Genomic DNA, 26477 nt, shown 5'->3' with positions numbered 1-26477 from the left:
AAATAGAGAGAAGAGCAGTTTCACAGATGTCAAAGTGCTTCTGTTTTATGCACATTTATTCATTCATTCACCATTTTTTTCAAGATGCCTAGGTGAACGCATTTGTGTTCAAGTGCTGTAGTAGGAGTTTAGTCTTTCAAAAGTAGGAATGCTTCATCTTCCATAAAAAGGATAAAACTAAAGGAAATGAAAAATAGTAGTGGACGTGCAGGAAGTTGTGTCACTTATTACTGATGCTGTCACAGACATCACATCCATTTGTGGTAAGGAACTTGGGCTTTCCTTGGGGGTTGGCCATTATGGAGAAATCACTTTTTCCCAGAACTTTAATATGATTGCTGAGAAATAGTTTCCCTCTACTCCATCAGCTGGATTAATGAGTATCACAGGCTTCTATGGGAACTTAGGAGTAATGTAGTAGCTTGAGAAGCTGCCTGTTGAATAGCCTGTTGTGAGCACTTAAGCTCTGTGGTTTGCAAGAGCTGTCCAAGACCAGAGTGCCAGATTGCACAGGAGCATAGAACATAAAATTTAGGCAAATGAGAAAGACATAATGGCATTCTAATTAGCATTCACAGATCATGGCTCAGTACTGAGAAATGTAGGAAGCTACTCAGATTAAATAAGTGTTCACTGTATCAATAAAAAAACTATAGCATTGTATATTCCCTGAAACCTGTTTTGCTGTAAAAATAGTACAGTGTTTGCAGTTTTGTGAGCTATGCTTCATTGTAAAATCTAATCACAAGAGAAAAAAGGCTGGATAAAATGTGTGTTGTTCCAATCCATGGTGGTGAAGTCACAGGAAGCAAAAGCCAAAAAACCTGGAAAACCCCAACAGGAATGCCAAAAAAACTAGAAGCAATGGGGTGGAACTAAGGATGTAGTTTATTATAAACCAGATTCCAACATGTTTTGGACCCTAAGGGTCCTTCCTCAGGGTAATTCGATAAACACAAGATATTCTATTCCACACCCACAGCCTCCTATGCTGAATAAAATAGCTACCTTAGAGAAATCCTGTGACAGGCACATGTGCCATTCCAGAGAGGAATCATAGGATAGCAGAGTTGGAAGGGGCCTACAAGGCCATTGAGTCCAACCCCCTGCTCAATGCAGGAATCCACCCTAAAGCAACCCTGACAGATGGTTGTCCAGCTGCCTCTTGAATGCCTCTAGTGTGAGAGAGCCCACAACCTCCCTAGGTAACTGATTCCACCGTCGCACTGCTCTAACAGTCAGGAAGTTTTTCCTGATGTCCAGCTGGAATCTGGCTTCCTTTAACTTGAGCCCGTTATTCCGTGTCCTGCACTCTGGGAGGATCGAGAAGAGATCCTGGCCCTCCTCTGTGTGACAACCTTTTAAGTATTTGAAGAGTGCTATCATGTCTCCCCTCAATCTTCTCTTCTCCAGGCTAAACGTACCCAGTTCTTTCAGTCCCTCTTCATAGGGCTTTGTTTCCAGACCCCTGATCATCCTGGTTGCCCTCCTCTGAACACATTCCAGCTTGTCTGCATCCTTCTTGAATTGTGGAGGCCAGAACTGGACGCAACACTCTAGATGAGGCCTAACCAGGGCCAAATAGAGAGGAACCTGTATCACGCGATTTGGAAGCTATACTTCTATTATTGCAGCCCAAAATAGCATTTGCCTTTATTGCAGCCATATCGCACTGTTGGCTCATATTCAGCTTGTGATCTACAACAATTCCAAGATCCAAGTATCCCCCATCTTGTAACTGTGCATTTGGTTTCTATTTCGTAGATGTAGAACTTGGCATTTATCCCTATTAAATTTCATTCTGTTGTTTTCAGCCCAGCACTCCAGCCTATCAAGATCACTTTGAAGTTTGTTTCTGTCTTCCAGGGTATTAGCTATCCCACCCAATTTGGTGTAATCTGCAAATTTGATAAGCGTTCCCTGCACTTCCTCATTCAAATCATTAATAAAAATGTTGAAGAGCACTGGGCCCAGGACTAAGCCCTGTGGTACCCAACTCATTGCCTCTCCTCAGTTTGAGAAGGTTCCATTGATAAGTACTTTTTGAGTCCGATTCTGTAGCCAACTGTGAATCCACCTTATAGTTGTTCCATCTAGCCCACTTTTAGCTAGTTTGTTAATCAGAATGTCATGTGGTACTTTGTCAAAAGCTTTGCTGAAGTCAAGATATATGACGTCCACAGCATTCCCACAGACCACAAGGGAGGTTACCCTATCAAAAATGAGATCAAATTAGTCTGACAGGATTTGTTCCTGACAAATCCATGTTGGCTTCTAGTAATCACTGCATTGATTTCAAGGTGTTTACAGATTGACTTCTTTATAATCTGCTCCAGAATTTTCCCAGGGATGGATGTCAGACTGACTGATCTGTAGTTCCCAGGTTCCTTTTTGCCCTTTTTGAAGATAGGGACATTAGCCCTCCTCCAGTCGTCTGGCACCTCACCCGTCTACCATGATTTTGGAAAGATAATAGACAAAGGTTCTGAGAGTTCTTCCGCTAGCTCCTTCAGTACTCTAGGATGCAGTTCATCGGGCCCTGGAGATTTGAACTCATTCAAGGAATTTAGGTGTTCTTTGGCCATTTGTTTATCAATCTCAAACTGCAATCCTGCCCCCTCAACTTCTGCTTCAATTTTTCCAGGGGGGTCATAGAGCCGCTTTTGGGAGAAGACTGAGGCAAAGTAGGAATTGAGCACTTCAGCCTTTTCTTTGTCATCCGTTATCAATTTGCCATCCTCATTAAGCAGATGAATCTTTTATTACTCACGTATCTGAAAAAAGCCATTGCTTTTAGCATCCCTCACTGATTTCAGCTCATTCTCAGCTTTAGCCTTCCTGACGCCATTTCAGCACTTCTGTGCCACCTGTCTGTACTCTTCTTTTGTAGCCTGGCCTTCCTTCCACTTCCTATATGTATCCTTTGAAACCCTTGAGTTTTGGGCCTATTGGAGGAATGTGAACAGCTTTGTTCCTGAAGTCTTCCCCAACTCAAAGCCATGCCATGGAAGACCTCAGGGCTGATTTCAGGACAATGCTGGTTGCATATTGCGAAGAGCCCTTTGCTCTGTAGAAGTTCCATACTGCACCACATTTAAGAACAGTCACTTAGAGCAACCCTATGGTCCCAGGACAGCATCCCAGGGAACATAGGATTCTTTGGAGTCCCCACTCTGAGGCCATAGATACTGCTATGATTTTGGAAGGGGGACTCTGATATCCTATCCCTCTCCTTTGCAGCTGCCTTGGAAAGAACCTCGGAGGGGTCTGAAAGGGGGCATGCCAATGGGTATTGGGGTGAGGAGAGTCAAGGATATGAAAAATCCTATGGTCACCCCAACCCACCTCCTTTACATAGGCTCAGAGGACAGTCTAGAATAAAAACACAGCAACATGGAGAGGCCAAGCATATCTCTATTGCTCCTCCTGCCCTGCCAACAGTAGCCTGGCAGAGTATTGGATCCACGGGAGCCTCTGATTTCAGAGACTTCCTTCTAATGAAGGTGAAACCCATTTGACTGCACACTCAAATGGTGCTGGAGGGATCTGGGAGGGGATGTTTGACGGCTTAGAGCATCAGCAGGTTATTTTTGTAAACCACTTTATTTCTCAATAGGAAATTGCAATAACCACGGCGGAGCTATATTGTGTAATGTATAGTTGTCGTTGAATCAACCAAGTGGGTTATAGGGGCCCTGTCATAGGTACTACAGCATGCAGTGAGTATCCTAAACAGGAGCAGAGCTCTAGGAAGAAAGCTGCCTTTTCTAGTGGAAACTTTTGAGGGATTTTGCTTTTCAAATAACTGTAGCCAGGGGAGAGTCTGAATAGCAAGTTTGTCTTGTGTGTTATTTTCTGATATAAACTTCTTTGTTCTTTTTATTAAATTTGAAAAGGCATGATAGGAAAAGAGGGGAGTGGGAAGATACATAGAGCAAAGACAAGGTTGGAGATCTCTGCCAAATGGTAATAGATGCCCCTGATATCAAGAAATGCCAATAGCTTGTCTGTTTTTTATTGGCAAAAGGAAATACGCCCAGATCAGGATGTTCCCTGAAAACCTTAGGACAAATGACGGTATTATGAAAAGGAAGATTTTCATGATTCTGCAGAAGCTTCCCAATTCTACATCTCAGGCCACATTTAAGAGTTATGATATACTTACTGTCAGATTCCTGAAAATCCCATCCTTGCTTTTGCATAACCTACAGCCTGCATCCATTAGGAAACTGAGCAGAGTGCTAGCAGAAATACTAACTGGAGACTGGATTTGTCAGTAACAATCTTTATTTTCTACAAGAACAATAATCCTCTAATGTTTCATCCTTTTTCCATCACTGAAATGATTGGGCAGAAAAATTACTGGAAAATAAATACAAAGCAATATCGGACAATTGAAATGCACCAAACATAGGCGGCTATGAAAGCCAAAACCTGATAATGCAGAAAGGAGTACTCTTGTTAGTGTCAGCAAATGAGTACTGTAATAAAGAGGAAGCTAAAGTTACATTTGATCACAGACATTTATTCCCAACAGTTGTCATGGAATTGCACTTTTATGAAGATAGTCATCAAGTCCTCTGCCAGATGTGCGTACTTGTGTAGTAGATTCAGTGCTTCTGCAACTCTTTCATTCTGTTGAGTGCACTACCAGCTCGGAACCACTCAATCTGAGTCTCATTGAAGGTGTGGTTCAGCACAATTGTTTCTTGGCTCCCATTAGGATGCTTGATGATGCATTTCAGGGGCTAGAGAGGAAGTCAGAGAAACAAGAGGTCTAGTCTTAGCATCTCATCTTGTTCCATAAGCAGACCAATATATTAAATCATACTTCTCCAAGCTTAAGAACGCATTTGATTTTTAAAAAGATGTATCTTGCAAAAACTAACATCACCTCTTATCAAGGTGAGGTATACATTTTGGGTTTTAAAGAAACTTCTATCGAGCTTATGTAATTCTCAACCCAGAGGCCTACATAAACATGAGTCAAGCCACTTACTCCCCAATTTGAAGAGTAAATCAAGGCTCCAATGATAGTCATGGTAAAGCAGTCATGGTAAAGACTGGAACAAAAAAACCAAGAATTCTGTGCAAAGCAACAGACAACAACAACAACCCCACACACACACACACTTTATCTTAGTGGCAGCCTGCAGGAGCATCAACAGCATCAACAAAGCTAGCAAAGCCAGCAAGTGCTAGTACTCACCATTTTAACTGCCCCCCCCCAATGCCACAGGCCCCAACACAGGCATTGTAGTGGAATATCAGGGCTCCAAAGGCATCATGGGGGAATTAAAATGACAAGCATCAGCCATAGCGATTCAGGCTCCAGCACAGGTAGCCACCAAGGACCAGCTGTAGCCTCCTGAGGGCTTGGGCCATTGGCAGCTGCCTTATATCAACTCCCAATGGAAGGCCTGAAAGGATCCCCAAATTTTCTTCCAAAACAAATTATGCAGTATTTTGTGGCACATTAATTTTTTTGATATGGGATGAAAAAAACTAGAATTAAAAGCACAGAGATGCATTGGGCACTCTATAAAGTACAGAGGCCTACACATGACATGCTGCCAAGATCTCTTTTTGGTTTCTAACATAGTGCTCAACTGAATGCTTCTGAAGAACTACAAAGGTTAGAAACTGCATTGTTTTTTAAGTAGAGCTCTTATTTTCTAAATATTATATTTCACCTAATATATCAGAGTTGTGAAATACAGTAGCCCACTACAAACATGCAGCAGAACATGAGGAGAGCAAGGAGAAACAGTGACGATTACCTTTCCAGGAGCAAAATCTTTCAGACCCACAATACTTAGCTTGTCCACAGGGTGTATCTTGTCATAATCAGCTGGATCAGCAAAGGTTAGCGGCAGGAGGCCTTGCTTCTTCAGATTGGTTTCTGTTAAAATCAATGGGGATTTAAATCAAATATTTTAGCACACACTTTCTAGCACCCTATTGCAAAGAGTAATTGAAAATCTCAATGTTATTGGATATTGCAATATAACCTGCATCTTGTCTTCAGCACTACCTGGCAAGCAACACATTTAAACATGATGTGAACAAAGGAAAACAAGTCTTTCCATGTTGCTGGCAAGACATTTAAGATTTTAACTATTAACTAGGTTGCCTGCACTAATTCAGCCTTGTACATGCATCCAGTCCTGTGCAGCTGACAGGTGAAGTTTTGTTCATTTAACATACTTATGCATGTAGTAGCAGCTTTGGGGGAAGGAAGTCTGTAGTTTATGACAACACATTTCAAGACCTAGGATTATAGGTCAAGGAGTTTATATCGGAATAAGGATCTCCCTCAACTGGGGACTATCACCTTACCACAGGGGTGGGCAACTTCAGGAGATCCAGGGGTCAATTTTGGGACTGGTGGCAACAAAAAAATGTTGTAAATTTGCCACCGATTTTCAGCGGCAAACAACTATAGAACGCTATAATGGCCAAATTTAGCTTATAAGCAAGCTACATTTGGTTACTCTAGCGCTCCAGAGGAGTTTGCCACCAATTTTCAATGGTAAATCTGTGGTTGTTTTTTTAATTTTAATTTTTTTTTTTTTTTTTTTTTTTTTTTTTTGCTGGCACTGCAAATCTCAGCAGTGGAGGCCACATATGATCCGCAGCCACGTTGCCCACCACTCTTTAGAGCAAGGTAGCAGGGAAAGGGCCCTTACTACTCTACTCTAGGTTCAAATGTTACAATATATACACAATAATCTGCAATACACAGATTGGAAAGCTAGTGAGCAGGTAACATTGTAACTACTATAGTGTTACGATTCCATGCAAGAAGTCAAAATACATAAAAGTGTACCATCGATTGTTTGGAAACATGCATTTAAAGAGAACTTATGCAATGGGATCTATTATTCTGGACTGCAAAATATATTATCGTAACTATGGCAACCTAACTGACACTTCTGGCATTGCTTCCAACTACTGATGGGCCAGTGGATCTCTGCATGTGCATTCCTGCAAGCTCCTAAAGGAGCAAACAGTTGGATCCGGACAAAAACCTCAAATGTACATGTAGCTTGCTTAACACTTGCACTGCAGTTGCCTCTACAAAAAGTGGGATTCTCACCATGAATCCTGGCAAAGCTCTTGACTATGATGGCTCTTCCTCCTAGATGCCGTGGTTCTAATGCTGCATGCTCCCGACTTGAACCTTCACCATAGTTTTCATCCCCAACTACCACCCATTTAACACCATGTTTCTGTGAACAAAACAAATACAAACAAGTTCTTTAATCACAGGGGGTTTTCTTTCCCTTTGAAGGAAAAGATGGTTGTTGTATCATGAATAGTAGTATCTGAGAAGCCACTTGAGGGTAACCAGACAGGAAAAACTACTGGTTGTAGAGTGAAGTTTCTTTGGGGTGTGGAGAATAGAAAAGGAAGAGTTGAACTGACTTCCTAAGAATTCCAGTTGCTTTGGTTACCCACTCATAAAAAAAAATCTCTTGTCCAATGAGAACAGGATGGTGTTTCCTTTGAGCCACTTTCTGTTATTCCTCTGCCACACAGAGGAACTAGTACAGGATTAGTGACATGGTGGGCCAGTTCACACAACACAAGAGTGGTTAATAAACTATGGTGGCTTGTTAACTATCCTGCATGTGCTGGTTGTGAACTGATTTACATAATTACCCTCTTCTTGAGTCATCCAAACCCAGCAAGGGTAGCTTGTTAGGGTGGCTGACAAACCACCCAGAACTTCTGGCTGTATAAATGCCATAATTTACATAATAGCTACTCTGTTATCTCCAGAGTACCGCCTATTATTAGTCTGAGTGAATCAGGTGCTTCCCAAGGGGCAGATTTCAGATGCCAGAAGACCAGGAAGTTAGCAGGTGGTGGTGGTTTTTAAATCAAGGCTAGGGAGGAACACTATTTGTACTTTCTAATTCAGGTGCCAAAATAGTTTTGGCCAGCCCTTGTGTCTCATATGAATGTTGCTAGTATTTTACTAGAAGTCATGTTTTCAAGGAAAAGGCAAGCACTTTAGCTCTGACTCAGGTATGTGAAAATTAAGATTGTGTTAACACAGATTGTATGACCATAGATGTAAAAAAGCTCCAAGATGGATGGAGTGGAGGGAGGGAGGGAGGCAAGAAAAGAATGCATTTGCTTAATACAGTTGCTGGGAAATATGCAACTGTCTTACGCTGAGTTAGACCAATGGTCTAGCTCAGTATTGTCTGCTCTGACAGGCAGTGGCTCTTCAGGATTTCAGAGTGGAGTCTTTCCCAGACCTACCTGGAGATACCAGAGGTTAGACCTGGGATCTTTGGTATGCCAAACATGTGCTCTACCCCTAACCAATGCAGATGCCAAGGTAGAATATCTGTCTGTGTTCATGGAGCTTGGACATTTTAGGAATTGGCAAAGGTGATGTTGTGTGTATGTGGAAAGAAGCTGTAGTCAAGAATGAGATGGTAGGGCTAAAGCATAAGGAATAAAGATTTTCTAGTGGCTGGCAGAGTCTGGGGCCTACCCAGAACCTTCTCCACCTGGTGTTGGACTGTGGATCTGAATTCTGAAGAGACAGTGGGCCTGTTCAGACAACAAGCTAAGCCATAGTTAGGCCACTAACTCTTTTTGAAGCAAATGGTTAGTGAGCATGTTTAAACCGTGGTTATGCAGCCACCATGGTTAGGAATGGTTCAGATAACACGCTAAGTCATGGTTCACATGGCACGCTAAGCCATTATGTTTCGCTCAAAATGTTTAACCACCATCGCTTAGTTTGTCATCTGAACAGGGTCATTACTGAACAGAGTCCTTGGCTCTATGGCAACATTGAGTGACTGGAACTGCAGTCTCTTGCTGCTGCTCATACATGTCATGTCTAAAACACTAATTATTTGGCAGCTTTAGCTCAACTGCAGCAGGACAGATTTCCCCTCTCTTTTATTGTGTTAAAAATTTAGAGAGGTATTTTGAGAGAAGGGAGAAATTTTATTTGCGATCATATGGACAGGACCTATCCATCTAGGTACTGCAGTCAGTGGTCTCACCTTGTAGTAACGGGCTGTGTCAGGAACAGGTCCAAACTCCTGGTTTAACGCATTTCTCACTGTGTTGGCCTTGTCATTCTCAATATTTATGGCTCCAATCAACAGATTGTTTGAAATATTGTCCAGATGGCCACGGAACTTGAGCCATGGGCCAGCTGCAGAAATGTGGTCAGTGGTACATTTCCCTTTCACCTGGGATGTGAGGGAAGAGAAATTCAACACAAGGAGCATTTTGACAGCACCAAACACTCAAGGGGTTCCATTTTTTTTCTGTCTGGGATGATGGGAGATATAGTCAAACAGATCTAGAGGGTACCAGGTTGGGAGAAGCCAATCTAAACAGTTGCAGCTGTACAGCCAGTTTAGCTGGCAGGATCTGCTGGTGGGCTTTGATCCCTGAACATATATATTGAGAATCAAGAAGCAGCATATCTCTAGTCTATAGGGTTAGAAGTAAAAGATCTTAAAACTATACAGTTTCTTTGAGAAAGACTCAAACAATAAATGAAGCAGATGTTGTGTCTTGTAATAATTATAGCCTCAGTCTGCACCAAAACCCCTGAATTCCCATCACCCTTCTCATTTGTGTAGTCCACAAAATCCAACCTCTAACAAGAGATCCAGAGTGCTTCAAGAAATCTAAATTGTATGATCAAAAAGACCTTTTTATTCAACTCGGTATATGTTATACAGATCATCATAACGAGTGTTGGAAATTTTTAGCTTCAGAATTTTAGTGTTTTAGCACAGCATCATCCTACACTAGCCTTTGATTTTCATGCCAAGGTAGAAATTAAAGTAATTTAAAATATTTTTTGTCTACACCACCTCTTAAATCTTTTCCCCCATCCCGCGCAACCTGCAATCTTTTCCAGGAACAGTTCTGTCAGCATCCCCTGGCTATAAGTACCTAGATGTTTTATGAACAGATGCTTATGAGGTCTAATCTTAACTTAATCAACATCACAATCCTGACAGATTAAGTGGGGGGGGGGGGGAATTCAGTAGTACCCAGCTCTACATACTGTGCTTAGGTTCACAGTGCTTGTGAAATGAAGCTCAAGAAACCACCTTCAATACTAGGGAGTATTATTGATTTTATCGATTTCAAACATTTCATTTCAAGCATTTAACCATTAACAATTCATCTACTGGGAGGGGGAAGCAGCTTGCAAGGGAATCCCCTTGTCTTTGATCACAGATTACATAACAAGGAGATTCCTCTCCTTGCCTCTTTCCCAAGCACCTGGCAGCCTCCAGGCCAGGGGACGAGACTTGAGGAGGGCAGGCAGAGGGGCCCGCAGAAAGTGCCCAACCCTTCCACTGCCAGATCGGGAAACTATGTGGGCTTGAAGTTTTCTGTCCCTTTATCAGGAAGTGCGAAAAGAAGGAAAACCCCATAGGGGAGTAAAAAATAAGCCAAAGGCAAGGGCAGAACCAAGGAATCTTCTACGACAATATTATTAGTAAAAGGTTTATTAAAGGTTTATTATTAAACTAATAATATTATTGCAGAAGATTCCTTGGTTCTGCCCTTGCCTTTAGCTTATTTTTTACTCCTTTATCAGGAAGGCAAGAATATGAAATTGCCTCTGAAATGTATGGCATTGACTGTAAGAAGCAGGAAACCCAATTGCAACTGTGACAGAAGCGTAACCCCTTTCCCCACCTACCTGGACTCCCTCCAGCCCTTACCTTTATGAGTAGCAGCATGTCTTCCAGGTCTTTTCCATCCCATTTGTCAAAGGGCTCAAGGAGCTGCAAGCGCTGGCTGGTGGGGCTGACATCCACGTGCTGGCTGCTGCCATCCTTGGGGGGGTATTGATAGGTGTCCTGCCCTGGATCAAATTCCTACAGGAAATGATTAAGAGGTAATTACTGCAGAGTGGAAAGCAACATTATACAGAAGGGGAAAGCCAAATTCCAAGTGGTGTTGCAAGGGCACACCTTGTGCATTTCAACAGCACAAGGAAAGATTCCCTAAAGGGTCCCCCAATCAGTCATCTCTGTCCTCTGCCACCTCCAGGTCTTCTTTGGATCACATAATCCTGCCAACTTCATCTTTACCATCCCTTTATTTAGTTTCTACGCCCACCATTCCTCTTCCTCACTGAGATGTGACACCATCCTTGTACAGTGGAATTCTGCCCTGTATTCTTTAAGGCAGCTTAGAATATGTGGTTCTTTACACAGCTATATTTCAAAGAACATCCATTTATTTCCAATAGGCCACCTTTTAATGATGTTCCTGCCATGCTGGGATGAAGGTTGGAAAGTTAAGTTTGAGAGGAGGAACATTACCAGTTTAGGAAGCTCATCAGCATCCGGTGGCTCAAGTTTGAACTTCTTTCCATCAGCTCCTGTCAGGAAGTCCGCTTCTGGGTTAAATTTCAGGCTGCCAGCAAGAGCCAGGGCTGTTACTATCTGGAAAAAAAGGTGTCCATTATAGATAAAAGAAGACTGTTTTCCTTCATTTCAGTTCGCCTCCCATCACACTTAAAATTCTACCTTACTTAAAATCACACACCCTGTAATTCAGAAGTTGGACTCAAGTCTTGATATAAGTCTGAAAAGGAAATGGCTGCTCAGAAAGTGTACTTTTAGCATAAAATGCAGGGCTTCAGCAGCAGACAAGCTTACATGCCAAAGGCCTGCCTGAATAAAAAGTATTGGCCTGCTGATGGAAGGACAACGGAGAGGGAACCAACCTAGATTCCTTCGGCAGGGAATTCCAGAGCCTGGGAACAGCCCCTGAGAAGATCTGTCTCACGCCTCCACGGAACATGCTTCCAATGGTGGCAGGATCAAGACAGGTCTCTTTGCCTATTTTTCCTTCACCAACCCCACTCTCCTGGTAGCAGAAACCTGACAGATACTATACCTCTGGAGACGTCACAAAGGCATGCGTCTCTGGGTTGGCATCATTGCGGCCAGTGAAATTTCTGTTGTAGGATGTAACAATTGTATTCTTTTCTCCCTTTTTGGTATCTTTTCTGCAAAGACAGGCAGAGGGAAAGAAAAAGGCTTGTCAAGGTCAGCAAAAGATACGCTGCCTTAAGCTATGAGCAGCTTGCTATTAACATCGTAAAATGGGGGCAGTGTTTTTACTGTTTTTCAAGTGGGGCTCCCAAAGCTGGGTAGAAAATAAAAGGATCAGGTCATCATAAAACCCACATAAGTAGGACCAGTAAAAATCAACTCCCCAAAGCACAACACAGCAAAAGCATTTTTACCATCTAATGAATTATGTCAATGAGGGAGCCAAACAACCCACAGAAGAGCATTGTAGAGTTCCAGATCTACTGTCAATCTGGCACCCAAATACAATGAGACCTGAAGCAGAGCCTAATTAGCTGATCTCAGATACAGGGGAGACACTGCCCAAGACTCCCAGGGCCCAATTGGTTTAGGGTGTTAAAGGTCAAGACTAGCACTTTGAATTGGGCTTAAAAACAGATTAGTAGCTAGCATAGCTGTTTCTATACAGGTGCAATAGGACAATGGCAATTTATGCTTATAGCACTTAGGCCGTGCCATTTTGTACCAGCTAAAAGACCATCTTTATTGGTAGCCCATTGCAGAAGTCTAATCTGGAGGTCACCAGGGCATGAATGACAATGGTCAGGTGTCCATCTTCCAAATGCAGGTGCACCAGCCAAAAGGCACTCCAGACCACGCTGTCACCCGGTAATACTGGAAATAACCAGGGTCCAAACGAAAAACCTCATCTTTTACAGACCTTTCACCATCCAATTGGTCCACTGAATCCCACCCCATCAATTCCACCTTGTCTAGGTTAAGTTAGCAATGACTGATTATTTATTTATTACATTTCTATACCGCCCAATAGCCGGAGCTCTCTGGGCGGTTCACAAACATTAAAAACATTCAAAGTATAAAACAGTATAAAACCATAATATAAAATACAATATAAAAGCTCAACCAGATAAAAATGATTACACCATTTTCTCAGCAGTCCAAACTCTCCTGAAAAGATAAACCAGAATTATGGTTCTAAAATCTGCGAAAAGGCCACAGTTTAGCAAGAGGAAGATATTAATATGGCAGACTAAACAGTCTGTATGCAGGGGTTACATCCATCAAAGCTGCTTACAGAAACTTAAAGAGACAATTACATTAGCAACAACCATAATGATAAAGCAAAGGGCCATAGGTCCAGATAGAAGCAATCTTCCTTAAGGAGGTGGATATTGAGGAAGATAGCAGGTGTACAGACAAGCAATGATGATCCACCAGCTAGTTTGATATCTTGAGAATGGTTTTTGCCTGCAAGCACTTTTCGTATCTACATTATGAATGCACCATTTCCCATTTTAAAGGACTGCCATTTAATTTGACCTACAAAAGTTCCATCTTACCTGTCCCACTGGCCTATGCATGGCCCACAAGCATTGGCAAGAACCACTCCGCCAACATCACGCAGGACTTTTGACTGAAAAAGGCAAAGAACAGAATTAGCCAGCAAAAGACTAGACAGTTGCTCTCATCCCCACTTTTCAGGAGGCACATGCCAAGCATGAAGCAGCCCAATTGTGAGAGTACTCACATAGCCATCCCTTTCAATGGTGGCCCGAATCTGCTCTGAGCCAGGTGTGATGGTGAAGTGAGACTTGCACTTAACCCCATGTGCAAGTGCCTGTTTTGCCACCGCAGCAGAGCGCCCCATGTCCTCATAGCTTGAATTGGTGCAGCTACCAATCAGACCTGTGTACATGGAAGGGAGGAGAGGTCATCAGATCCTTCTCAAGTTCTGCCCCATCCACCACAAACATTTAATTTGTTAATACTTATTCTATCAGCCTGAAGTGCTGAGCCCATAAGAAAATAAAATAAAAACCAGTGTTCCACCATACCAACTTAGAATGAAAGTGTTCAAGCATATTCCCTAAGGAAGAAGGGATGAAAAGACATTTGGCAGGATGCTCTTGTTTTCAGAACAGGGTTGAACAGGAGTTTATTACAGAGCTCAGCATATTCTAGGCAAGGATTTTTGACCACAGCCACAGGGCTTTCTAATTCTGCTATAAACAAGTGATACTTGTTTATATTAATTTTTGTGAACCGCCCAGAGAGCTTCAGCTATTGGGCGGTATAGAAATGCAATAAATAAATAAATACTACAGAAAAGCAGAGTTCTCATCTAAGCTTATCTCTCTTCCTCTATACCTGACGTACAGGAACTAGTGTCTTCAGAACAAAACAAGCCAGAAAGAGAAAGCTTACAGGCATCTGAAGTAGCATTGCCTCAATTTCAAGCTGGAGAAAAAAAAGTCACCTACTATTTGAAGCTACTGGAGAATCAGCAAGGGAAAAATGCCACTCACCAACTCTGATATCCACAGGCCAGCCCTTCTTTTCTGCCACGGAACCAATCTCTTCCACGCTGTGTGCCAGATCTGGTGTGAAAGGCCCATTGATAAGGGGTTTCAGCTTTCAGAAGAAGGAAAAAAAAACACAAGTTATTGAAAACATTCTGAAGGTCACGAATACATTATAAGAACATGATTTTTCTGCAGAATATCAACACAGGATTTTTTCTTCAGTGTATGGCACCACACATTGGTCTTCTCCCAATGTCCATTTGGCCTGTTGAAACACAGGCTAAGCTTTTGAATGGTATGATGTCACATTTCCCTCTTGATTTACGTGAAAGATTTGAATACAGCCCTTAAATGCCCTTGTTTTTCCACTATTTGAAAAGGTAGCAGAGTGTCTTACCTCATTGAGATCAATTTCAACCAGCTGATCATAGGAGCAGCCAGGATCAGGCTTCAAGTGCTCCTGGAATTCATCTGCCAAATTAGCAATCTCTGAAATCAGAGAGGAAAGAAAGTGGAACACACACATCAAAGGAAATAAACCAATGTCAAGAACAAGTAATTCCACAGGTTTTGATTGTCCCACACCCCAGGTATATTTTGGTCAAATAAATCCAGGCTATTCTGAAACGCATATTGATAAAAGCAACCCAAGCTTTGACCGAGAAGTGTGTACTGTTCTGGTCACTACACTTCAAAATAGATATTGTTAAGGCCAAAAAGGTGCAGAAAAGGGCAACCTGAATGATCAAGGGTTTAGCAATTCGTCTATGAGGAAAGCTTACAATGTTTGGGGCTTTCCAGTGTAAAAAATAATGGCGAGTATTGGTGGAGAGCGTGACAAAATTATACAAAGTGTGGAGAAAGTCAGCCTTTCAGACAAAACGCTAAATCATAAAGGTTAAGCATTTTGTGCTAAACATTATGGCTTAGCATGTCATGTGAACCATTCCCAACCATGGTGGCCACATAACCATGGTTTAAATACGCTCACTAACCACTTGCTGCAAAGGGTTTAGTGGCCTAATTATCTGAACAGGCCCTTTTTCTCCCTCTCTCCTAACATTAGAACCTGGGTTCATCCCATGAAGCTGAATGGGAATACTTCTGAAGAGAAGAGTGAGCAGCAAGAACTGGAACACTGAAGTGCCATGAAAGTATATTGTTTTCTCCCTTCACAGGATATCAAACCTCTCTATTCCACAGGGAGAACCCTGCAACAATTCAACTGTTTCTTCCCTCTGTTTCACACACGGCAGAAGAGTGAAGACTAGTAAATGCCTTCCAAATTGTTTGAGCCCTCACAAAGTTCTTACCAGCCCGTCCAGTCTTGGACAAATATTTCTTCATCCGGTGATTGTAAGGGAAGACTGAAGTGGTGGCACCAATCTCTGCTCCCATGTTGCAGATAGTTGCCATTCCTGGAGTTGGAAGAGATCCATACTACATGTGAGACAGGAACCGGAAGCATTAAAGTCGTTCACAAGTCAGTTTATGCAGATATTTCAGCCCAGGTGTCTAGAACACCAAAAGGATCAAATATTATTAGATGTTGATACGAGAGTCACTATATAACCCTCCTAAGCCAGAAAGGTTGCTGTGGATCCCAACAGCTGCTTGAAATATTTATACGATTTGAACAAACCTAAACTACTTCATAGTTCATGTACTCCTGATGAATTATTGGGTCAGCTGCCCCGTGGTGTTTCATCTCAGCATCATCCCCCACACCACACTTCTCAAATTTTGAAAGAAGTGTATTATAAGTGTGCCTTCCTCAATCTAGTGCCCTCCACATATTTTAGACTACAGCTCCCATCATCGCTGGCCATTGGCCACAGTCTGGGGTTGATGGGAGTTGGAGTCAACAAAAACACAGAACAGAGGCAGCAGTTGCAATAAGCACTAGAAAAACAATGCTGAACAGCACACAACTGCACCAAAGTATTCAATGGGATAAAATGTTTTTTTACGATGCGGTAGCAGTGTACAACAGTGTATATAATTAATGTAAGTGGACACGTATACAGACATAGTAAGAAGATATACAAAGCAGGTTCATAAATGTGTCATACACTTGATGAGCAAAGTAAGATTTTACAGGCCTTCAGTTTCTTAAACCTGTTTTGCCGCAGCTTCCTCAGACCTTGCTAATGTTACACCAATGCTAAGCTCATGCTGTAGGAGGAAGGGTGAGGCAAAGCTTAAATTCTTTTTACCCCATTGAATATTTTTAGTGCAGTGTGTGCTGTTCAGCGTTGTATTTCTGGTGGGGAATTGGAGTCAAACACATCCAGAAGGCACTAGGTTAGGGAAAGCTGTCCTAAACTTATCAGGATGCATTTATCCTTATTTAAATGAACGGGGAAAGTGAAACAATAGCATGCCTACACTAATTGGCTTTCATTCTATCCCCGGCAACTTCTGCCTATAACGTAAATTCCGTGTGTGTGTGTGTGTGCATGGTTATACCACTACAACAGTTCTAGATATTTTTTTTCTGATTTTGTTAAAAAAAGAAGAAAAAGCTCTGTATATTCTGCATACACACATAAAATCCATTACAAATCACTTCAGGGGGCTCTTGGATCCCAGGAAAAATTCTCATTCCATTGTAAGTAGGCTTTATCTAAACACAAAAGTTAATTCCCGTATTGCACATTTGCAAAACTGCATTATTTGTAATTCATAGAAATAAGGTAGTCCTCCATACCTGTGCAAGAGATGGAGTCAACACCTGGTCCATGATACTCTATGATAGCTCCTGTGCCACCTTTCACAGTAAGGATGCCAGCCACTTTCAGGATCACATCTTTCGGAGAAGTCCAGCCTGACAGTTCGCCCGTTAGTTTTACACCAATTACCTGAAGGCCCACCAATGAAAGTAAGTTAAGAAAGCCGAACAGGTCACTTCCAAATGAATATGTTAATTCAGTGTTTCAGAGTGCTATGTGCTAATATCCTTAGCACAAATACAGGAAAGGAAGAGATTCTTGGAGTAAACTGATTTAGGGACCATCTGCTATGGATTCTGGTTTGTTTAATGAGGTTAGCAATGCTACTGTATCCCCTTAAGCTGTATGACTGGGGAAAGACTGGAAATTCAGAGGCAATGGATATACATAATGCCAGCATATTTTACTATTGTAAAAACCCCAACTATTAGAAAATAAAACTTTATTCAAATATCCCAGCTCTCTGCAAGGAGGGAATGTTTATATTGCTAGTTGTCTCACCTTTGGGCATTTGAGCTCCCAGGGGATTCCTGCCATGACATCAACTGCATCAGCTCCACCAACTCCAATACAGATTCCTCCCAAGCCACCACCATTGGGTGTATGGGAATCTGTACCAATAAGCATAACACCAGGATAGGAGTAGTTCTCCAGGATGATCTGAGAAAGGGAGTGATACTTATTTAGATAAACATAAATAGGACTCTTAAGGTGATAGATATTTTACACACACACACACACACACACACACACGGGGTCTAAACATTTTTAAGACTAAAGCAAGGGTTGTTGTTTTTTTAAGACAACAACAATCAGCTTGGGTTGCCCCTTCATGGAGCTATGGGCTGTGTTAACCAGGGAGGAGGCAAAGAAGGAAGGAACAAGCCATCAGTAAGCAACACAAAGGAGGGTCTCTGCAACAATCACATGGGTTTATAACTTTCCACTATCCAATCTTTCCCTGATCCCCTGCTCTCTACATTATAATGAACAACAAAATTAGTTCATTATAAAGATCCCAATAGCTCAACACATTCAAAGTTGAACAATGAACCTGAAGATCAAATCCAAGAAGATTTATCCAAGCCTTTTCTAGCAGAACAAATCAAGAGTAACGTTGCTGTAAAAGACATTAGTGAGTTCTGGCACATAAAAGATCAGAGTTTAGTTTGTGGATGGGAAAAATAGATAGTTGACCCTCTGAATTCCTTGCTTTCAACAACTTTCAGCAAGAAGAAAACATGGAAGTGACCCTGTACAGAGTCCAAGAGCAATCCTGGCACGTCAATTTACGGTTTAATTGAAATTAAACAGAAGAATCACCACTTGCTTTTAAAAAGACTCACCCCCCTTCACAAACTCTCAATGTCTTGCTAGATAGCTAAGCATTAAATTAGTCTTTGACTTTGACCAGCATAACCTTGAGCGGGCAGCATACACTGGTCACCTTGCACAAAAAGCAAAGTGGCAATTTAGACATTAGGAAGATGGAATGGTCACCCCTACAAGGGAAGTCACACAGTACAGAGAAGGAACTTTCTCAGGAAGAAGGGGGAAAGGTCATAGCAGAAGGTCCACATTTCAATCCCTAGCATTTCCAGGCAGGGCTGAGAAACTCCTGTCTGAAACCCTAGAGAGCTGCAGCCAGTCAGTGTACATTATACTGAGCTCCCTGGGCTCCTAACCACACATACTGAAGTTCTTTTCTTGCCATTAGAAAGGGAAGAACTTACTTGATGAATGATTCCCGATCCAGGTTTCCAGAAACCCACTCCATATTTGGCACCTGCTGTGGCTAGGAAATTGTATACCTCTTGATTAATGTCCTGTTCATACACACAAAAACAAAGCATACCTGTTAAGAACTTTGATAAGATTTCTACCCTGTAGAATAGAGACAAGGGATGCCACACCCCATCCCTGCTACACCTTATTCCTCAGTCTTATGCTGTATTTTTTTCTCTTTTTTCGCTTTAGGATGATTTAGATTTTTTAAAAAGTTGTTTTTGTTTTGTTTTATTTGATGGAGTTATATCCCATCTTTCAACAGGTTCTCAGGGTGATTTTCAAGAAGTTAAAAATACAGTAAGTCATTAGATTCCATCTCCAAATATAGTTCACAAGTGACTCTTGCACTAGGTTCGATTTGCTTGTGAATTATATTATCTTTTATTTCCAGAGGGGAGCAGAATTAGTCTGTTGCAGCAAAACAATAAGATATTACTGTGACAATTTAAAGACATTCATTGTGGCATAAACTTACAGCCCAGAAGACAAAGATACTCTTTGATGTTTTGTCTTCTTAGATAATGTTTGAGTTAGCAGGACTGGCGGGTGTCCTGCTAACTGGTGCACACAAGCAAAGCCAAGTGACAGCTTGGAGTGTCAATGAAGCTGCATGAGATTCAAGAGCTGCACTCCAGGACCCCTTACAATGCAACGCCTCAGAGGGTGCTGGAGTAGAAGACTCAGAGGGAGCCCAGAGCCAAGGCGGTTGGAGAGAGGGTGCAGAATAGGGAAAAGAGTGAGGAAAGAACTGAAAGAAGGGTGGGCGGCTTGATGAACAGGGCAGAGGAGGCAGGGGACTGGGGCAAGTAGAGACTAATTGGAGAGGGGCTGTACATTGTCAAGGCAAGACGGGAACACTAGGGAGGCTGGTCAGAAGTAGCTACTGGGTCTAGACTCTGAAAGGGGAACTGACCCACTTGTGACTGCAGAATTGTGATCCAAGGGCCAACATGTGGTGGGAAGAGGCCCAATGTCACATTGGTTCGAACCAACCGGCTACTTGGCTGTGGGCTTCCAATAAGTGAAATTTAAATAATGACCTTTGCTCTTCGGAGATCTTTCTCACCACCTAACTGAGCTTCAATAAGGTGATCACAGTGGATGGTTGAGGGCACGGCCACTCTGGGCAGCCCACTGCTGATGAACTGCAGCATGGCCATCTGGGCAGTGGCATCCTGCATGGCTACCCGGTCTGGCCGCAGACGCAAATATGTCTTGCCCCTCTCAATATCCTGCTTGACAGGATCATCTAAGTGGCCATAGACAATCTTCTCTGACAGGGTGAGGGGACGGTCCAGTCTGTTGGGAAGGAAACAGAAGGTGCTTTATGTCTTCAGCTCATGCGTTTTAACCATGTCACAGATTTCAAAACGTAACAAGAGTTGCAATGAGACCCATAAAGATCCTTCCTGTAGCCTCTGCACAACCACCATCACAGAACGAGGTTCACCACCAAGATCTGTACACAAACATGTGGGGCAAGACGGACTCACTAGAAAAACTAATGAGCAGAAATAGCCAATACTCATGCTGCACACACCCTAATGTTACTTCTGAGCTGGTGTCTGCATTTGTGGGGGCTGTCACGGTTAGACAGGTTTCACATTTTGATTCAGTGGGAACACTGGTTAGCTAACTGTTGTTAACGCTAGTGTGCAAGCAATAGTTTTCCAAGGGTTGAGACAACAGGGTAAATTTGCACTCCAGACAAGAGGGGGCAGGAGAGCAAAGGCACGACCCTGTGACCCAATCCTGCTTCTTTAACCATAGCTAAGGTATCAGAAACATTATGCTTGGATTTAACCCTCCTAACTGTACATTTCAGCTTTTTAAATTCTTATCTATTATTTGTTAAGAAAAAACACAACCATTCGCCTTTTTGAGCAATCATCCACTCATGTATTCATCTTCTTCTTTGGATTTAATCTCAAATAGGCACATCATAGACTGTATAATTATTAGGATTTCTAGGACCTTACAGGTCAGGAGGAATTCCATAAGAAATCTACAGCGTGAATTACCTCAACTCTGAAGCTCCATGACCATTTTTCTTTTGTACCTCCTAAGAGTTTCTCCCTCAGGATTGTCATCAAGAAATCAATTAATACAATTTTTTTCATGCTCAATTTGACTATAAGCAGCCAACTTTAACAGCCAACTTTAAAAGATACAAAAAATGGCTATCCATAGAGATGGTATTTTTAAAAAGCCTCAACCTAAGTCTTAAGTTGCCCCAACTGAAGTACACTGGTGGTCATATGTTCTTATCTTCCAGTAACTCCAGGCCTCTTTTCGGTACCCTAATAAAGCACCAGCCTTTAAAACAATGTCATAGAAGTCATAGAATTAAGTAACAAACACTTAAAAATAATAACCTATTTATTTAAGAACTGATATTTATTAGTATAGTAATACTAATTGTAATTGTGTGGTTATCTGACCACACAAATATTCTGATCTAAACCACAATTTAAGGCAAAGTGATACAAGCCCAAATCAAAAGCTTCATTACTTCCATTCAAGACACTATACAGGAAAGACTTCTAGCAGTTCTCTGCATTCCTCGCCCATTACAAGATCTAGTATAGAAATGTAATTCATTAACATAGCGTCTCTAATATTAACTTTCTTCCAGACCAATTTTGCTTTGATAAACATTTGAAAAACACACCCTCTGGTGCAGCAACAACTCCAAGCCGAACTCTTACCTTTTCCGGACAATGTTGATGTTTTTCTCAAGCATTTCATAGCTTATGTATTCATTGGGCTCAAACTGGCTCATAGCCACCTTGGCCCGCTGGCACAGGACAGGTGTAACATGGTACCTCCGAACACCTTTACTCAAGGCTTGCTGAAGATAGGTAAGAAAGTGGGTTAGGTATCACCATCACAATTTTTTTCAGGGAAAAGCAGATTCTACAATTAAGAGATCAGAAATAAGTATAGCTGCAGAATGTCAAACATCAGGCAACACAACAGCCATTGCCTCCAACTGAGCTTTCGGGGAATAAGGCAGCTGTAAGAAAGCTGGGAGTACCACTTTGTGAATAACTTCTGAAACACTTCTGACTTGCGGCACATCAAAACTCCTCCCTACATCCTACAGCACCTCTGCTCTTTTCCATATTGCATAGGCCTAATCCATAAATGGACTGGAAAGAGAAGCATTAGAATAGCCTGGACCACATTAGACTGAAGATAGGAGATAACAAAAAAAAAAACCTGCGAAGAAAAGAAAATCTTATATATCAGGAACAAACAGTCTAGCCCCAGTTTATTTACTTGCAGGGATTTTTTCGTCAGCCTCTAATGAAGCATAAAAGGCCCATTTTACAGCCTCACTCCTACCTCTTTCTGCTGCTCATGTAGACCAAGTCAAAACTATACATCTTCTGTTAGACTACGTAAGCTAGGCTTCCTGGATAGCTCTGAGCAAGTCATTATCTGTCAGACTAAGCTATCTTGCAGGGCTATTGCAAAGAAAAAAATGCTACTCTGAGCTCCTTGGAGAAAGGGCAGGATACAAGTACAATGAAATTTTAAAATTACTTTAGATGACTTCAGGGAAAGGTGAATGTATTCCAGTGGAGATGCAACCCCCACCATGCAAAATAGAGTTTGCTGGACTAACAATACACAGGCAAACAGTGCCTGTAGTTAATAGATAAGGTATATGTTTCAAGCAGAGCTTAGCATCATTGCCTGTTGCTGTCACAATCCCTGACAAAGCTGCCCACTTTCAAATTCCACAACTATATTTAATATATGCCTGGAACACAAACAGTGTAATCCTAAGCATATTTATTGAGGAGTAAATCCAATTAATTAAATGGGACTCCCTAGCAAAGGTGATTACAACTGAAGCCTAAGCCATTTTGTGTCCTCATGTGACAGGTCAGAAGATCCTGAATCAGCTTATGGTTTCAAATATGATCAAGTAATGATCAAACATCACAACTTCTTGTCTGAATCTCCCTTCAAAATTTCAACACAAATAACCAAAGAGGAAGCAGCTTAGGTTCTAGTAATGAATTAGACTTTCCAAGATTGGCAATCCATCATTCTACATGGAAATTCATACCTGCATACAGATACTAAATTTATTTCAGTGCAACACTGGGTTTTCAACTTAGAGCTTTAGAGAAATGAAACTAAAATTGGGACAAGGAGTTGCATTCAGATTTAGTCATGAATGACAAGACCCATTGAAATAAATGGGAATTGAATTCATCAAAACTAAAACTAACAAGTCCCATTGATTTTGATGCATCTACTCCAAGTATGACTAAGTCTGGATCCAACCCAAAGTTCACTACATAATTTAAAATAGAATTTCAACTCATTTTCCTACTCCAATTGCCATTTTGAATGGGCAACAATATTCAATTTAACCATTAAGCTGGTTGGGTTAGTACAAATGTTCTCCTTGTGTTTTAAATTACATCTGGCTTCTATCCAAAGGCTTGTCTTTTATTATTTTTCTGTTTTAAATTATTTTAATTTTTTGTAAGTTTTAATCCCCCTTAAGACACATTAAGTCCTTTTTTTGTAAGGTGTCTAATAAATGTAGTAAATAAATAAATAATAACACATCAGGAAGTCCATTTGGGCCTTCACAAGAGTTTCAGTAGAACTTTTCCCCATCATCTGCTGACAAGTCTCCATAGAAAAAGGGCTGCTTCCAATAAAATGTGCAAAGAGGTGTTCAGTATCATTTGTATTAGACCAAACTACATAAACACTTAGGTTACCTCACCTTCATTTTGCAGAGTCAATAATTGCCCCAAAAAACCTTCCCTTCTTTTACAAATCTTTATATAGTTATCAAAGAAGACACCACACTGAACTATTTATTATTTATTTATTACATTTATATCCCACCATTTTTCTTCCAAGGAACCCAAGGCAGCGTACATAATCCTCCTCCTCTCCATTTTATCCCCACAACAACAACCCTGTGAGGTATTTGTTTATTGCATTTCTATACTGCCCAATAGCCGAAGCTTTCTGGGCGGTTTACAAGATTAAGACAATTCAAAACAAAACAACAGTATAAAACCATAATATAAAATACAATATAAAAGATAAAAACAGCAGCAATGCAAAAATACAATTTTAAAACACAAATTTAAAACAGCAAAATTAAAATTAATTTATAGACTGTTAAAATACTGAGAGAATAAAAAGGTCTTCATCTGGCGTCTAAAAGCATATAATATAGGTGCCAAGCGAACCTCCTTAGGGAGCTCATTCCACAGCCGGGGTGCCACAGCAGAGAAGGCCCTCCTCCTGGTAGCCACCTGCCTCATTTCCTTTGGCAGGGGCTCGCGGAGAAGGGCCCCTGAGGATGACCTTAGGGTCCAGGCAGGTACATACGGGAAGAGGCGTTCCTTCAGATAGCCTGGCCCCAAGCCGTTTAGGGCTTTAAATGTTAATACCAGCACTTTGAATCAGGCCCGGACCTGGACTGGCAGCCAATGAAGCTGGAAAAGGACTGGCATGATGTGGTCTCGTCAGCCAGTCTCTGTTAGTAACCGTGCTGCCCTGTTTTGTACCAGTTGAAGTAGGCAGCCCCACGTATAACACATTGCAGTAATCCAAACGAGAGGTTATCAGAGCATGGATAACTGAAGCTAGGTTATCTCCATCCAGATAAGGGTGCAGTTGGTATATCAGCCTAAACTGATAAAAGGTGCTTTTTGCCACTTAGTTCACCTGTGCCTCAAGTGACAGCTCTGGATCCAAGAGCACCCCCAAACTACGAACCCAATCCTTTAGGGGGAATGCAACCCCCTCCAGAACAGGGTGAACATCACCTAGCTGGACAGGCGAACCACCTACTAACAGTACCTCCGTCTTGCCTGGATTGAGTCTTAGTTTATTGGCCCTCATCCAGTCCATTACCGTGCTTAGGCACTGATTCAGAACAGCCACTGCCTCACCTGGGTTTGATAAAAAGGAGAGGTAGAGCTGGGTGTCATCCGGATATTGGTAGGTTGGGCTGAGAGTCTGTGACTGGCCCAGAGTCACCCACCAGTGGGTTTCCATGGCCGAATGAGGACTAGAACCCAGATCTCCCAACTCCCAGTCCAACACCTTAGTCACTACACCACACTGGCTCTCACAATCCAGTCTGACATCTAGATGCTACCTGCCTATATTAATGAAATCTGAAGGTTATTACACTGCATGAAAAGTATTTCCTTTTGCTCTAATGACATTTGTCTCAAGCCTTACATGAAGAAAAAACATTTACAGGACTTACTGTGAAGCATAGGTTTTCTAGCTGGATTAACTAACATACTTGACTGATAACTGGGGGAAAAAACCTTTTAAGTACACCTCTTAAGGAAATCCTTCTTTTACAGTACAATCTCATCATCTTGACTCAGAGGTAGACCCCACGAATGCTACTGGGATTCATGGGTAAATGCATACAGGATTACAGCCTTAAGCATGTTAAACTATATCTACACAAAAAGAATGTGGCTCTCATAATTTGTGCTATAAAGTTTGGAAACCATTTTGAATGACTGAGCCGCACTGATGAGGTCCAATGTAGAAAAGTGTAATTGCCAGACTATTATGTGGAGACTAAAGTGTTGGACTGGGAGTCAGGAGATCTGGGTACTAGTCCCCATTTGGCCATGGAAACTCACTAGGTGACTCTGGGCCAGTCACAGACTCTCAGCCCAACCTACCTCACAGGGTTGTTGTTGTGAGGATAAAATGGAGAGGAGGATTATGTACACCGGCCTGGGTTCCTTGGAGGAAAAAAAGGCTGTATATAAATGCAATAAACAAAATCATTCAATATTGCTGCATACATAAGTATACAATGAACATTTAATAGTACAAGGCCAAAAATCTAGAGTGAAAATACAGCAATATGATATCCAAAATAAAATAAAAAAAATCAAGAGCATATGCAAACCATAAACACCAGAACTTAACAGCTGGGAAAAGGGGATCCCTGCACAGAGCAAACTGAATAGGCCAGGAATCAGAAACATCTGAGTACACCCGACCTACCGTAATCACTTCGATGACATAGTACAAGAGAGAAAAGGCAACTTTGGATCAGATACAATCGAGTCTGGAGCGCCTGCATATCACGCTCTCCCGCAGTGACCCCCGTTTCTGCCAGTGGCAGTGCAGATCCCCAGTCACCTTGCCCTCACCTTGCCAGTGAGGCAACGTGCCAGACCCAGAGGGAGGACGAAACCTTCACCAGCATAAGCAGGCAACACATGCCGGGGCTTGCTACCCTACTCCCTACCCCACCGGTTCCTTGTTTCCAAGGAGCCACAACAAGGACCAGCATGGGGGACACATTGACCTACAACCTGGAACAGGAGTACTGAGAACCAAGAACAAGAAGGCACACGCGGGACTCAAACCCCATCGCCAACTGCGTTGAGCCGCGCTCGGTCCCTACCACCTGTTCTACTGACAACAGATTTTGCAGCCACTGTGCTCACCTGTAACCGACTGACTAGGACACAGTACGGCGCCATTTTGTTCACTGACAAAGATGAAGTCGCCAAGCGATAGCGTCACGCACTGCTTTTAAAGGACGT

General features: G+C 42.0%; 1 protein-coding gene across 1 annotated transcript; it reads right to left on the bottom strand.

The window, feature by feature from the left end:
* Window positions 1-4504: 4504 nt before the first annotated feature.
* Window positions 4505-26477, bottom strand: ACO2 (aconitase 2). The gene is made up of 18 exons (XM_063133601.1): window positions 26379-26477; window positions 21606-21748; window positions 19938-20196; window positions 18843-18935; window positions 17611-17769; window positions 17088-17238; window positions 15691-15795; window positions 14775-14866; window positions 14381-14486; window positions 13603-13760; window positions 13415-13488; window positions 11917-12028; window positions 11337-11459; window positions 10731-10886; window positions 9036-9227; window positions 7100-7232; window positions 5781-5902; window positions 4505-4748 (listed from the first exon to the last, which is right to left on the bottom strand). Exons 1-18 carry the CDS (start codon window positions 26412-26414, stop codon window positions 4611-4613), a joined length of 2352 nt encoding a protein of 783 aa, XP_062989671.1. The 5' UTR covers window positions 26415-26477; the 3' UTR covers window positions 4505-4610.

The sequence above is a fragment of the Elgaria multicarinata genome, chromosome 9 (genome assembly GCF_023053635.1).
Source record: "Elgaria multicarinata webbii isolate HBS135686 ecotype San Diego chromosome 9, rElgMul1.1.pri, whole genome shotgun sequence".
NCBI lineage: Eukaryota > Metazoa > Chordata > Lepidosauria > Squamata > Anguidae > Elgaria > Elgaria multicarinata.
This window is presented reverse-complemented; position numbering and strand designations above follow the sequence as displayed.